This window comes from Sus scrofa, chromosome 4 (assembly GCF_054392235.1).
Source record: "Sus scrofa isolate SSC_HxYL_T2T_F1_AM1 chromosome 4, Sscrofa_HxYL_maternal_Yorkshire_Landrace_v2.0, whole genome shotgun sequence".
Lineage (NCBI taxonomy): Eukaryota > Metazoa > Chordata > Mammalia > Artiodactyla > Suidae > Sus > Sus scrofa.
Genome location: NC_139386.1, coordinates 105,163,582 through 105,179,033, shown reverse-complemented (window position 1 = coordinate 105,179,033; position 15,452 = coordinate 105,163,582). Strand labels below are relative to the sequence as shown.

General features: G+C 49.6%; 1 protein-coding gene across 26 annotated transcripts in view; it reads left to right on the top strand.

The window, feature by feature from the left end:
- Window positions 1-15,452, top strand: part of LOC100519022 (NBPF family member NBPF6) — a 33,559-nt gene that overhangs the window by 14,123 nt on the left and 3,984 nt on the right. For 4 of the 26 annotated variants that reach the window (XM_085023227.1, XM_085023225.1, XM_085023226.1 and 1 more), the window contains 12 exons: window positions 180-422; window positions 2,709-2,913; window positions 3,462-3,564; window positions 5,623-5,837; window positions 6,968-7,022; window positions 7,875-8,089; window positions 8,664-8,718; window positions 9,793-10,007; window positions 11,028-11,079; window positions 11,851-12,044; window positions 12,763-12,990; window positions 14,377-14,582. In XM_085023227.1, coding sequence (XP_084879353.1) covers window positions 408-422; window positions 2,709-2,913; window positions 3,462-3,564; window positions 5,623-5,837; window positions 6,968-7,022; window positions 7,875-8,089; window positions 8,664-8,718; window positions 9,793-10,007; window positions 11,028-11,079; window positions 11,851-12,044; window positions 12,763-12,990; window positions 14,377-14,573 — 1,749 coding nt within the window. In that variant the 5' untranslated portion in view covers window positions 180-407 and the 3' untranslated portion in view covers window positions 14,574-14,582. Of the gene's footprint in view, window positions 1-179; window positions 423-549; window positions 900-1,214; window positions 1,342-2,433; window positions 2,611-2,708; window positions 2,914-3,461; window positions 3,565-5,622; window positions 5,838-6,967; window positions 7,023-7,874; window positions 8,090-8,663; window positions 8,719-9,792; window positions 10,008-11,027; window positions 11,080-11,850; window positions 12,045-12,762; window positions 12,991-14,376; window positions 14,583-15,452 lie in introns of those variants that run through there. The other 22 variants (XM_021090701.2, XM_085023234.1, XM_085023236.1 and 19 more) reach the window with 17 other exon arrangements.

The window sequence follows — 15,452 nt, the reverse complement described above, 5'->3', positions numbered from 1 at the left end:
GATGTTTCTCTGAAATTTCAAAGCTTTTCAGAAATAGTGGAACTATTTTCTCAACTAAGGCATAGACAGACATTTCTTACACATAAAATGAAGGCGTTCACTATGGACGAAAGAAATGATTCAGCTGAGCTATGTAAAACACGAAATCTTTAAGCTTATCTTACTTTACCGTTTTGAAGGTGACAAGGCAGTCCATAGACCAGCAGTCTATTTTACTTACCACGCATACATCCGACAAGGAATTTCTCCAAAATATATGAAGAGCTTTTACATGTCACACAAGAAATTGTAGACACCGTAAATTCTGAATTAGCAGAAGATTTGAAGAGGCACTTTAGAGTAGAAGATGTCCAAAATGACCCATCGGCTCTTGGAAACCCAAATGGGAAAGCACGGCAGATCTCAGAATGGCTGCAATGAAGGTTTGTCGGAATGGGGGGAGCCTGGAACTGGCCTGTCTTGGGGGGGCAGGGTAGGAATGGAACATGACCCAACCGCACTGCAAATGGTGTCCGTTTCTACCCTTTCACCAAGCACTTCTCTTCTCAGGTGCATGTGCCTCGGAGACACAGCGCCTATCTCCAGATGATAATTTGTTCAGCAATATTCATACCTCTTTTATGCATAATCATCAAAAATATATGTCTTTGTCATCAGAAAAATGGATAACCAAATTGTGCTATGCTCCTAAAACAGACTGTCTCTTAGCATAAGAATAAAACCAAATGACTGATGCAACCAATTGAGATGGAACCTCAAAACCAGACATTGGTTGAAAGAACACAGAGAAAGGGCCCCTCCTGCATCTTTACAATTCAGTGACATGCAAGAATAAACAAACCTCATCTGTGGGGAGAGGATTCCGGCCCTGTGTGTCTGTGGAAGATGGGAATTGACTGGCAAGTAGCACGGGAGCAGTTTGGGAATGGTGGAGGTGCAGTCTCTTGATCTGGGTGGTGATTCCACAATGGATACAGCATGTTGAGTGTACTGAGCTGTGCTCATAAGTTGTGTGTGTTTTTGTTCTGGTAAATTATATGTCAGTACAGAAGGGATGGCATTAAGAAAGGGGGGTGACAAAGACAAAAAGAGTGCCAGATGGCAGCAAATGGGTAACAAATATTCACCGTGTAAATAATAAGGATGCTTTGAGAAGAAAACCAAAGTGATTGAGCAGAACAAACACTACAGAGCATACTTAAGAGAAAAGATAAGGAAATTTAAAAGTTCACCTCACATTAAATGACAGACTGCCCTCTTGGGAAAATCACCCTGGAACAACCATCACAGACCTCATCTCCATTAAAAGTACTGTCATTCTGTTGACTGTAATGGGAGAAGGTGGGTTTTAATGCCCAAGAGAAATGGTTTCTAATGCACAATGCTTTCCTCACCAAATGTGTGGCCTGGGGGAGTTTTTTAACCTCTTGAGTTTTTCTTCATAAGGAAAATAACTTCTGATTATTCAGATAGTTCATAGGATTAAATATGATCCCTTTAACTATACCTGGTGCTAGGAACATACCTGACTTTGTCCCTCCTTTGTCCACTGTGTAGTTGTGGACAGAATACAGTTGGCAGGGGACAGATAAGATGCTCTCAAATAAACATTCCCCACCCACCATTTCTAGAAAGAAGTCATGTTAATAACTGAAGGAATAGGAGAGGAACAAGAGTCTTTTGAACAGCCATCCCCAAACCTTGACCTTGGCTAGTTTGCATCTGAAAGCAGCCTTGACAACGTTTAGACCAGGACCAGCCCCTGCAGTGTTCCCTGTCTGGAATGGAATGAGGAGGTACAGTAGAGCTTAGAACAGCCTTGACCCACAGGTTTGATCCCTGGCCTGGGATCTTCGAAGTTTGGGATGTTACGTTTCTCCAGAAGCCAACAGGCTGCCCCAGTGAAGAGAAGAATCTGACATAACACGGAGATGCAGCACAAAGAGCACTGAGTCGGGACCAAATACTTTTTCTAAATTACTCCTTCCCTTAGCATTATACTCTGCTTTTGTCCTATACGTTTATGTCACAGATCACATTGGGGAAGCCCAAAGAAGAACTTCATGGCAGTCTAAACGTTTGATGTCTTTCACTGGTGGAAGAGATTTAGAATGTGTTAACATTTCCAGAGAAGGTGGGGGGACTTCGTGAGAGCCCTTAAGACAATAGGACATGTTGGGAAACTACTTGTGTCTTGACTTTTTGGTAAACAGAGGAGAGTGAAGATGAGGGCTCCGCGCAGATGTGTTTTGGAGGGAGGGAGCTAGCGCAGTGGTATTAGCACAAATGCAGACACCTATGAAGTGTGGCTGCTGAGGGTGTCCCCATGGCTGGTGACCTTCCCAAGGCACCAGGCAGCCTTGTGTATCAGCATGGCCTAGGCCCCTGAATCCAGGGGCCCCCAAGATTCCATCAACCCTCCCCCCACCTTCCAGTTCTGTTGTGGCAACTCCAGACAGTTCCCTGGCACCCTGGGTCCCCCTTCCTCACGCCAGTCCCCGTCTGAGCTACAGGCAGGGCCTTGGGCTCTGAGCTCTAGCATCTTGAACTTGGTTTCTGTGGATACAGATCCTCCAGTGTTGTGGGGTGTTGATTCGGGTGTGCCCAACAGTAAGTTAAGAATTCTAGTTTTCCTCATCCCTCATTCCCGCTTCAGCCTATGGGATTCCACGTGCTTTAATCCACCCTGTGTTGTGTCTTCTCCCCAGGCCCTGGCTCTCCTGCCACGTGTCACCATGGCAGTGTCTCTTGGCCCTTCATCAGACTTGAGGGCACAACACAAACTCATGCGAGAGAACCAGGAGCTTCAGCGGCAGCTGGCCCAGAGCAAGCAGGACTTCCGAGACCTCAGGGAGAAATTCCTTGTATCCAAAGCTGCTGCCTACTCCCTGGCCAACCAGCTGCAGAAATACCGTACGTCCTAGGGGTCGGGGGCAACCAAGCGATGAGTGGTCACTGGCTTCCTTCTAGGAAAGGAAACACTCTCCAGACTTGATCTTCTCTCCCTTTGTCAAAATGAAGTTCATTCTGACCACAATCCAGGGCAGGCAGAGGTGGCTCTTTCTCCCTCAGTTGGCAGAGGGTGGGAGAACTGAGGCACCAGGGAACCATCCCCTCAGGCCCCTGCTCTGTGTCTCACCTCAGAGGGAACAAGTCCTGGGAACGTGGCCCTTGATTGAGGGTCAGTCTGGGGGTGTGTGAATTCTGACCTTGCCAAACAGCAGTTAATCTTGTCTCGTTCCTTTCTGTGCCTTGGAGCTTGTCTTTCCTCAGCTCTAAAATGGGGAGGACTGGAAGGCCGTGCAGTTGGGAGCCCGAGGAATCAGATGTGGAAATCCCTGTGTAGAGCCTGGAAACGGGCTTACACCTGCCCTTGGGATGGACTCCGCCTCCTCCCTAGAAGGCAGTGACCACAGCCACGTGTCCAGCCTCCCCCTGAGGCAGTGTCTCTGTTTTTGCAGAGTGTGAGGGGGACAGAGACATCATTGAATCCGTGCTGGGGGAGAAGCTAGAGTTTAAGTTGGTGAAGCTGGCAGAGGATCCAGCGCTGGCCGAGAAGTTCCGGTAAGGAGGGTTCTGTGCTGGGAGGCCGGTGGAAGGTCTAGGCCTCTGTGAAGTGGGGCCAGGATCGACACTGGGCCAGGAGAGGACAGAGATGCTCATGGCAGGCACCCGGGCACAGATGCTCATGACATAATCAGAGAACAGCCACTGGTGAAGTATGCAGTACAGTTGTTATTCAGAGCCTCATTTAACATGGTGGGTTTTTTTTGGTTTTTTTTTTTTTTTTTTTTACGTTTAGGGGCATGCCTGTGGCATCTGGAGGTTCCTAGGCTAGGGGGGTTGAATCAGAGCTGTAGCCGCCAGCCTACCCCAGAGCCATAGCAACCCTGGATCTGAGCCACATCTGCAACCTACACCATGGCTCAGGGAAATGCCAGATCCTTACCCAGCTGATCGAGGCCAAGGATCGAACCCACATCCTCATGTATGCTCAGTTCGTTAACGACTGAGCCATGTCGGTCACTCCCTATGCCTTTTTTTGTTTTTAATTTTTCATCTTTTGGTGATGCTCGAGGCATAGGGAAGTTCCCATCCCAGGGATCAAAGCAGCACCACATGTGAATCAACTATACTTTACTTTAAAAATGTTTTCAAATAAAATATATAAAGCGGATATACCCCAGGATCCTGCCGTATAGCACAGCGTATACAATGACTGTGAAAAGGAATCTATATATGTATAACTGAATGACATTGCTGTTAGGACACATTTAAACAGCATTGTAAAACAACTGTAATCCATCGTTTTTCTTTTTTTCAAGAAAAATAACCTGAGCACAGCCACAGAGACATGAGCCACAAAAGTGACAATGCTGGATACTTAACCACAGGTTATCAGGAAACTCCAGTTGTTATTCAAAGCCTCATTTGCCACGTGTTTTTTTTTTTTTGTGTGTGTGTGGTTTTTTTTTTTTTTTTTTTTTTTTTTGTCTATTAGGGCTACACCTGTGGAATATGGAGGTTCCCAGGCTAGGGGGTGAATCAGACCACAGTTCACGGCAACGCCAGATCCTTAACCCAGAGCAAGGCCAGGGATCGAACCTGAATCCACATGCATGCTCATCGGGTTCGATAATCACTGAACCACGACGGGAACTCTGCATGCTTTTTTAAAAAATTTTGTTTTTTGGTCCTGCTCAAGGCATAGGGAAGTTCCCATCCCAAGAATCAAACCAGCACCACATGCAAATCAACTATACTTTACTTTAAAAGTGTTTTAAAATTAAATATATGAAAGTGGATATACTCCAGGATCCTACTGTATAGCACAGCATCTGCAAAGAATATGGAAAGGAATCTATATATGTATAAGTGAGTGACATCGCTGTTCAGCACACGCTCACACAATATCGTAAAACGACTACACATCCAACATTGTTATTTTTAACAGAAGGAAAGTAATCCCAGCACAGCAGCAGAAATTTGAGCCACAAAAGTGACATTTCCGGAGACTTAACCACAGGCTATCGGGAAACTCCCAACTCTGCTATTTAAACAAATTATTGATTTGAAATCACAGCACATGAAATTCACTTAATTCAAATCAAACGAAGAGCTCAGGGGCATTTTGTACATTTGGAGTGTTTTGTGATCCCAACCTCCTTTCCCTTCCCTCACAATCCCCTCCTGACTGACTCGAGCTTGGCCTCCATCCTGGACCCTGTCATTCCCTTGGTCTTTCAAATTCACACCAGCCGGACTGTCCACAGCAGGTGTCTGGCTTTGTGTCAGTGCCTGATGTGTATTTTCATGTGGAAACGGGCATGGCTGAGGGAGGACCTGAAGCGCCCTCTCCATGAAGCAGGTGTAGGAGGACACTGGGGTTGTTCCCAGAAGAACACGAGGAATGGGATGTCAAGGACTCTCAGGGGAGCTCTGGCTGTTCCAGAGGCCGCCGTTGTTGTCCGTTCCCCTTTCTCTCTGCCCCAGAAAGGTCACCCCCTAGGTGTCAGACCTCTGCATCGAGAGCTCCTTGGGGATGCCAGGGAGCATCAAACGCCCTAAGAGTGTGTGGTCCATGTCTCTGGGATTTCAGATTGTACCTGTGTGCCCCCTCAGGGAATTGGATGTCCTGATTCACGCTCAGGCAAGAGAGCTGACCCAGTTACGGCAGAAGGTGAAGGAAGGGAGGGATGACTGTGTCCTGCTCGTTCAGCACCTCACCGACCTCCTCACCCACAAAGACCTTGACAAGGACCAGGGGCAGGGCTTGCGAGAGCAGCTGACTGAGGGACACAGGCTGGCAGAGCGCCTCGCCCGCAAGTTCAGCCCAGGTAAGGGGGCCACGGACCCCGATTGCACTGGGCAGCTCCATGGTCCCCGAGTCTTCACACCTCACTAGGCATGTTTTGGGGATTTGTAGGCTGTGCTTGCAGACTATGGTCTTCCTGGGCCGGGAACTGAACCCGTGCCACAGCAGTGACAACAGCAGATCCTTAACCCACTGAGCCCCCAGGGAGCTGCTCACTATGGAATGTTTTTAGCAGCTGTTTGGTTTTCATGGCCCATTAGGGGCTGTGGTAGGACTAGGACGGGCTGAGGGTGAGGACAGAGGGGAAACAAACGCGTAGGGTAGAGGTCACAGTATTCCGACTCTCTGCCTCCTCCTTGATGGACGAGGGCCTTCGTGCAGGAGGCAGCATGCACCCAGGGATAAAGCACAGAAAGGAGGCTGCGACAGGAGGCAGCCTGTAGAGGGAAAGGAGCCCTGGCCTAAGTGTGACAGTTGCCTGCTTCCAGCCTGAGTGCTGCTTTTAGAACTGGGACTGAGTGACGGACTGTTCCTATCCGGATACCTGTTTCCTCCTCTGTGTAACAGATCAATCACTCGATGGTGGCTGTAGTGATGAAATGTGGGGATGTGAACAAATGAAGGCCCCTCCGTGTGAGGGGTTGGAGAAGGTCCTTGATGTACTTGATGAACTTGGTGCTGGGAAAGCTGTCTAGGGTGGAGCACTTTCCATGGAGAGAATTTTCCCTTGATACCATACACACAAGCCCACTTGATGAGCCCGTGATGTCCCCAGATGGAGGGATGTGGGGTTAGGTGGTTCTTCCTCTCCTTGCAGAAAGGAGAGGATCTTGTGAGAGCTGCCAGAAAATACAGAGTGGGAGTTTATGGTGAATTTGTGGCAGGAGGGATGATACCGTTGTACAGGTTGAGATGGAAGCTGGACGCCAGTGCTGTGACATAAGGAAGAAGAGACAACTGCAGTGTTTGCCTGATGACGTGGTGATCCAGCCCTTTGGAGGCAAGGAAATTGCTAAAAGACAATGCGTTAGACCGTCACCACCATCCTAACTCTCACATAGATATGTATGGCTCCATGGCCACATGAGTCCTTGTGTTTGTCGTGGGTGAAGTGGGCAGAAGCTGACTGGGGATTTCTGAATTTGTTTGCAGAGAGCAATGAAGACGAGGAGGAGGAGGCCGATGAAGCAGCAGCACTCACCCCCAGGTAACAGCACCTGTCAGGATGTGGTCGTGGGGAGATAAAATATGGAGAGGTCCCAGGAAGAAGAGTAAGTGAGGTCAAGAGAGTCATAGGGCCAGATGCAAGGAGAAGCAAAGTGCAGACTGAATTTTCTTCCTTCCCTCCTCCCATGTGGAGATGGCCAGTTGGCTCGGTTGTGTCTTGTCTCTGTGGCACCTGTGTGTGTGACCCAAGGCAATGCACTGCCCTTAGGATCTCCTGTGCACACAGGGAATATCTAGTCTCTCCTACATGAACTCCAAGGTGAGATATTTTTGGTTATTCGGAGGAAGGTAACTTCAAAGAAATAAAGACCAAGTAATTAAGGAGTAAATCCAAGACTTAAAGACCAAGAAAATTATCTAGATCAAAAAATGTACTTGTCATGTGACAATCGTTCTAATAAGATGCCTTAGAGGACTTTCTATTCCTAAAAGAAGGCATAACATCTCTGGGAGTGTATGATGCCTTGTAGGTGAATTCCCTTGGCTGCTTTATGTTGAATATCATGTGACTCAGGCCCATGGTGCTAGCGCCTGGTGTGGTAGTTCATGTGTGGCTCATGTTCCGGAAAGCCCCACACTGGGATGGCTGAGTGTCCCTCCTCATCAGATGATGTGTGGCCAGGGCAGGGAGCACGTGCTGGTCTCTCCGTCTCCCAACCTGTGGAGCCACACTGCACTTCACACACAGCAGCACAGTTACCTTCTTCTTTAAGGATGTTGCCCTTTTGCTTTCTGGGACCACTCCCTGTCCCTCCCCTGAAATCACCCGGGACAGCTTGGTGTCTGTCCCTCTCAGTTTAATGTTCTGTCATTCATTTCCCACCTGGCACAGCGTGGAAGTGCAGGAGGCTGCAAAGGAGGAGGTGCTACAGGAATCCCAGGATGAATGCATTTCGACCCCTTCAATGGTCCAGGAAAGGTCTGACTGCACCCAGCCTTCCGGTGATGGCACTTGTGCATCTGATGAGCCAAAAGTTGGCCCTGCCGCAGATGGAGCCTGTGCTGGCTTCCACGGCAAAGAGGATGATGTTCCAAGCCCTCCCCCAGGTAGCCTGCTTATTCTTTGTTCCCCACAACCCGTCTAGACTGAGCAAGGTCTTCTTCGAAAGTAGGCCCTGTAGATATATGTCGGTTCAAGTCAGGGGAAAAGATGGATTATGAGACCCAAACACCAGGTTAGGTCAGGGAGCCTTCATCCCTTCCTAGGTCGAGGTCATGCCTCTGTCCACCTGGACCCACTTTCAGGCCAATGGACCCCAGTCAGGTGTGACAAACTCTCATTCGCCCCAGCTGGACCCCAGTAGTGTAGAAACAATTCTAGATCATACCTCAGCTCATTTTCTAAGATCTCTGGGGGAAATCCACTCTCTTAGCCATCTGTATAGCCTCAGCAGAGAGGATGCTGGGAGAAGGTTCTTCCAGATCAGGAGGCGATTCCCTAATGGGTCTGGCCGCAGTGCTAATTCTCCTAAGCCTTCACTGAAGTGTCCCGGATCATCTCTGCCGAGGTACTCTGTTCTGACACTGAGAATATTAATGTCGTTGTGGTCGGTGTGTGCACTGAGTTGCCAAGTGTGAGCAGTGCTGAACTCGTGTGACATATTGTCTCTGAATTTCTTAGCAGGAAATCAGAATGGTCATGAGGAAGTGGATGGACAAGAGCCACTGCCCCCCAGGTAACTCTGAAGCTTTGAGGGCTGTGAATGTCGGTACTGATACCAGGAGACCTCAGATGCAGGGAACACCAGAAATTGCTCAGTATAAAATAACTCTTTCATCCCTTCAGGCAACAGTCAAATATCTCCTTTGTTAGCAAAGTTGTCTATTTCCCTTGGGATAGTGGTACGGGGTTTCAATTTCTTTTTTTTTCCCTTTTTTTTTTTTTTTTTTTGTCTTTTGAGGGCTGCACTCATGGCATTTGGAGCTTCCCAGGCTAGGGGGTCTAATGGGAGCTGTAGCAGTAGCTGTAGCCCATAGCCTATGCCACAGCTACAGCAATGCAAGATCCCAGCCGTGTCTGCAACCTACACCACAGCTCAGGGCAACACCAGATCCTTAACCCACTGAGCAAGGCCAGGGATCCAACCCACAACCTCATGGTTCCTAGTCAGATTGGATTCTGCCGCACCACGACAGGAACTCCCATGGGTTTCCATTTCTTAATCCCTCAAGGTTAGTGATGCACAGTGAGTAGCCGCAGGTGAAAGAGTCAAACACAAGAAATCCTGCAATCACCAGTCCTCTCCTGGGTGGTTAAAAACCGGGGGAGACGCACATCTGCTTTGAGTCCTTTTGGCATCAGCATGTTAGTCAGTGTTGGGAGGCTGGGGAAGAACCTGGAAAACCTTTCATGCTATATCATACTCTGGATAAAATAGGTCCTGCAGTCTGTATTTCCTCCACAGCCGTACTCATTCGGACAGTGTACACTCAGTTCCACACAGGGTCTGCTAAACCGGGGGAGCCAGGATTTCAGTCCTCTGTGTGTGCTGGGGTCCTGACTGTGGCCTGAGGGAGAGGTCATTCTCCTCCAGCAGCTGGTTGTGGGGCCAGAACCCCGAGCCTGTGCTGTTCTCTCTCCCTCCCCATGGCAGCCACACTCCGCCTCACATCTAGGAGAGTGGTTTCTCCCTTCTGGAAGAAGACTGCCGCTTTGCTCTCTGTGTCTGCTCCCTATGCCTCCCCTGAACAGGAGCGAGAAAACCTCCTCTGAGTTTACTTTTCCGTCTTCCCCTCCGCATCTGGCACAGCGCGGAGTTGCAGGAGGTTGCAAAGGAGGAAGTGCTCCAGGCGTTCCCAGATGAAGCTGTTTTGGCTCCTTGCATTCAGCAGGAAGGTTCTGACTGCTACGCGCCTTGCAGTGATGGAAAACTGGCATTTGATGAACAGAAAAAGGGGTCTGTTCTGGATGGAGCCTGTGGTTGCTCTCCTGCTGCAGAGGGTGAAATTCCAGCTGGTCCCCCAGGTAGCCTGCACGTTCTTTGTTCGCCTAGTCTGATAGGAATAATCCCCTCGGGTAGACTGTATGCTGACATAATGTTTGGAACCTGGCACTGCAGTTGCCTTTAAAGCTTCCTTGCTGGTGCTGAATTCTCTTAGCTTTTGTTTCTCTGTAAAGCTTTTCGTTTTTTCCCCTTCCATTGCCTTTAAAATGACATAGTCCATGAAGTAATGATTTTGTCCACGTTCTAGTCATGTTTGCCCCACTGCCAGTTAATTAGCCCCAAGGCAGTCCTGCCAGACTCACATGTACCTCTGTCACCATGGCCAGGAACTAACGTTCAAGCCTCCTAATTTGGAGTGAGTCTCTCATCTCCCATGAAATGCACCCATTGTCATTCCTGAGCAATGTGCCTCCTGAGTTTCTGCCCTTCTCTGAGGCTGCTGCCAGTCTGCCAGCCTAGAGTCTACGTCCTTTCATTTGTCTTCTCTTGTCCCGACTCTTCTGGAACCAGAACATAAGCACCACTGTCAACTTTGGTGCATGTCTCTGAAGCAAGGAACGGCCCTGGAATTTGCAACCTTAGGAATAGAAAGGCCCCTGTTTCTCTGTAGCACTGAAGAGTCTTTGGACTGGCTGGGGTGTAGATTCCACTCGTCCGTCTAAGCTCAGCGTGTCCTTCATCTTATGCATTAACAAGCCTTTCAGCTGGAAGAAGCCTGAATATTATAGCAAGCCCTGAGTTCATAGTGAGGAAGTTCCCTAGGATCTGCGGGGAAACATTTATGTTGAGCTGTTTGCAGAGTCTCAGGACATAAGCTAACTGTGAGGGCGACTTATCCTAACAAGGAGGTTTGTCTGGTGCCTCAAGACGGAAACTCAGTGCCCTCTTTTGACACTCTGTCTAGGGCCTCCGGGAATATTTCTCTCACAATAGGCTGTTTTCACATCGTGTGTATTAATGACCCTTGCAAAGATGAGGCAAAGGATGGAGCAATTTAAGGGGATCTGCCTAAAGTAACTGTGCTGTTAATTTCTTTGCAGAAAGCCAGAATGATCATAATGGGGTGAAAGAACCAGAGCCACCTGTCCCCAGGTAATTTTGAGTATGTGGGGCTGTTCATAGAGTAATGACATCTGCAGACCTCTGACCCAGGGAGAAGCAGAAAGTGCTGGGTCTATGTGTGTCCTCCACTTTGCCAACCAGCAGTTCTCCTGTTGTGTGACGTTTTCTGCTCTCATTGTGGTGCCCGTGTTGTTTCCCGTCTCTCGTTATGCTCTCAAGGGTAGTGACCCCCCAGTCAGCTGACACACGTGAACTATGTCCCAGGGGTCTGTGGCACTCACTTGTTCTCTCACGTCTGCTGTCTGCCTGTTTGGCATCAGCATGTTGGCATAGGTTTCATAGCAAGAAATGGAGACTGACAGTGATAGTATATTATTGCCACCACAAAGAGAGACAGAGGCCTTGATGGCCTGAGATGCCTGGGATTCCAGAGGCGCCCCCCCACCCCCCTCCCCATGCTGTAGGCCCATTTCCACCCATTTCCCACTTTCGATGCCATCGAAATGAAGGGCTGACACCACTGTTACGTGACACTCTGTGTTGTGGGTCATGACTGTACCGTATGGAGGTATTCGGTCTCCTCCTCATCAGCTTGTCGTTGGCCAGAGCACTGAGGACCGACTGTCCTCGCTATTTCCTGACCCTCTAAAAACACACTCTGCCCCCACCCCAGATACACACCCAGTTTGTCCCTCTCTAATGGGTCAGCCAGCCCCTTGGCGGCCTTCGCCACACTCTTAATCATCTGATCCAAACCACATAGACTCTAAGATTCCTGATCACTCTTGGGTGAATCCTCAGGCCTCCGTCCCCCACCAGGCTCCGCGGGGAGCTGCCGCCGATGGCAGAGTGTGGTGTCCCACTGAACTCACTGGATGGAAGCGCTTGGTCTTGCCCAGGTCTTCCCGACCTGTCGGACTCCTTCTGGCCTTACAGGAGTGCTGCCACCCTCTCATTTGAGAACATGGATGTCCCTGATGCTCAGGATGCAACCAGTGAGTAGTCAGGGCCCAGACCCCCCCGGAGGGGTGTGTGGTCTCAGGACTGTGCACTGCATGACCTCCCTGAAGAGACACAAATTCTGGTTCTGCAACCCTTCTGTGCCTTAGCTCCTATCAGGACTCAGGCCTGTACTACACTATTTATACTTGCTAGGACCTTGACCCTTAGCTGACCCCACGTGGGAACAGAACATACATGTGTGGGGAGGCAGAAGAGCCGCCAACACTTATGAAGAAGGACGTTGAGAAGGCTCCAGAATTGGGATGTTCTCTTCGCTTTGTCCATGTCCTATCGTTGTCCAACTCCCTTTTCTATTGGTACCTGCAGACTTGAGGCCATACTTCTTCCCCTGGTCTTTTAGTCTTGTGGGCAGACATCAACAACTCTTTCTCCCTCAGGCCTTCTCATTAGGCTGAGGGACTGAGGTATGAGTCAGAGAATAATAGGTGTGACTTTATCGCAAATCAAACCCTCTCGGGTCATGTGGGTGATTTATTGTCTCAGGGACATCACAGCCTGGCCCCTGGCATCTCCGCATCCCCAGGCATAGCCATAGAGATGGCATCTCCTTCCCGTACATGATGGCTGCCTGTGTTGTCTGGGTCACTGTGTGCTTTCTCTGTTAGGCTGGGTCATCACAAATGGGTGTTCATGGAGGGCTTAGCAAAGGAAACCTTGGATGGGTGCTACTGAACCCGGTATTCTTTTCAGGTGACACCTGGGAGGATTGTCACCAAGTGCCTTTGAGTTTTGGAAGGCCAGAGATGCAAAGTTCACAAGCTCAGCTGCAGACAAGCACCCAGGTGGCCAATGATCTGCAGCTGCCCCTCGACCAGCATTTAGATCGTGGCGATGGCAAAGCCAGGCTCCACCTTTCCCCCACCATCCGGGGATTTACTGCCAACACTGATACCGGGGACCAAGGGCCACTCTTCCAAGGTAAGAGAGAAAAGGGGAATAGGGAGTTCAGGCCAAGGAGATGGGCGACAGAGTTGTGTGTTTTTCCCCCTCTTTTGAAAATAAAGAGCCACCTTCATCGGGAAGTGTACCAGTGGGTCTGTTGGATAACACCTCATTTAACTCAATCTCTTTCCTTTTATCCATAGCTGTCAGTTTCATTCTCCTCAGGATCCGCTTCTTTGATTTTCTAACTTTGAGCTTTTCCATCCCTCACCTCCATGTCGATGGGCATGTACCATCCTTACCCTCCAGGAGTCTCAACATCTCCAGCTGGAGCCTCGGGTGCCTGGGGCTCATCTCTCAGATGTTGGCCTCACCTGAGAATGAGGAGGGACCCGGGTTCTCAGGTGGAGGTGAGATGAGAAGGAGCAGCACGGAGCAGCCTGGAGAGGCTCCTCGAAAGTGCTCAGGGAGTGTGGGGAAGCGTAGCCCTGACAGGTGCCATTAGGTCCTGGGGTAGCTAGTTGTCTTCTCTTCACTCCTGCCTCTCTTTTTCTTGGCCTTGGCCTCCCACATTCCCAGCCAAGTCCCAGCCCCTCTGGCTGAGTCTCTCTCCTGCTCACTTTCCACAGAGGCCTGAGCATCAGTCTAGTTTCATAGCAGATTTTGCAACAATGGGTAGTTTCAATGCCCTTGATTTTCATACTCCTCGATTCCTCCCCCGTATGTCACAGTTCATATTACCCACCAGAGCTTCTCTCTCTCCTTCTTCTTGTTTCTGTTCTTTGTTTCAAATTCAGCTCATCAGGAGGCTGTTAGAATGAACCATCAGCACTCTCATTGGTTTAATGTACACGCACACTTTGTGTATGTTTTCATTTATCAGCACACCTTCTATACCTCGTGGGGACTGAGTGTGTCTAAAAAATATGTGTACGGGATGTGTGTATATGTGTGTGTATCTATATACACATGCCCTATGATGTGTATTGATGCACATTTAACATTGTTTCCAGGTTTAGCCTTCCCCAGGGCTTTTCTGCCCTGAGCTTTTCCTTCACCTGTGACTTTGCTTGGTCTCTACACTCTTGTCCCACCGAATAAGTACACCCCGCGTGTGGCATGGTTTCCTTGTCTTGGTCTTTTCTCCCTGGGAACGTTTTGTTTTTCTCAATGTTATTGTTCTCGACACCTTTGGGGCATTTGGGAGCATGTCTGCCTCATGGTAGTCTCACTAGTATCAGGAGTATCAACAGAAGGAAAGAAGTACCAAATGTCTCCAGTGGCTTCCCTCACCACGCACTTCCCGATGGCCCTTCATGTCCCTGGACACTGTCTTTACCGGAGGTCCCTGGGGGTGGAGCAGGGAGTCACAGGAAGATCATGAGTAACGATGGATCCTGTTGGCTGTGGTTTTCTCTTCAGAGCTGGGTCTGGATGCTTCCATCGGAATGAAGACCCCTCCCAAGCTGGAGGGTGAGGGCTCAGCTGCCAGCAGGCAGGAGTGTCGTGTGTGCCACCGCCTTCATGCCTTAAGTTTCCTGAAAGAGAAGATTATCCAAAGAAAACTGCAGTTCAGCAAGTGGAGACTGGCCTGCAGATTCCCTGGCCTCCTTGCTTAGGCTACCGAGGTAATCACCTCTCAGGCTCCTCCATGCCCTTTCTCCTTATGCACCACAGCTCAGTCTCCCACTAGGTTTTCGCTTCCTCCTTTGTGGACTCCACAGCTCTGGCTCCCTCTGCGTGGTCTTTCCTGCTTTCCAGGGGGTCCTTGCCTCTCAGTCTTTTGTTTGCATCTGACTCTGCCGTGCCCCTGCGACTGCTCTCCTGATATTCCCTCTGTCCTACTTTTAGCCCCAGGAAAGCCTGAGCCTGTGGTCTTTTCATCCCAACAGCATCTCTAAGGCTGCTGAATACATGGTGCTTTGCGGGAAACCACACACATTGTTGGCTTCCTCAGCTTCCTTTCCCTCCCCCTCCAACTCCACTGCCTCTTGCATCCAGGACCACGGTCTTAATGACTCACTTGCATGTGGCTTTCCTTTGGTGATGTGGACCTAGGAAAACCCTTTATGCTCAACTTTGTACATGACGACGGGCTGAAGGTGAGAAAAAGGGTCCTGCTTACAAAAGCTACATAAGAACCGGGTCATAGGTGGGAGTGCTAGGCAGGCCTGGAGTCAGGTCCCCTCAGCGCCAGGTGGGCAGTCCTGTGAGGGACTCACTGGAGCTGGCATTCAGTGCAAGACAGTAGGTGGCGCCCTCCTGGCACACTGGCCAAACCAAGATGTAGACACCCGGTTGTCACAGTGCTCAGGACATGAGGGGAGCAGGCATTGAGACCTCCTGCCCTTTGACTCACCTACTCCTTCCACACGTGCAGTAAAATTCCAGAACATGACCTGAGTGGGCATCTGAGACCAGGGAATCTAGGAGAGCGTTGCAGTGAATGAACTTTGGACCAAATTCATGACGACTCAGGGAGAGACAAAGAATACAGG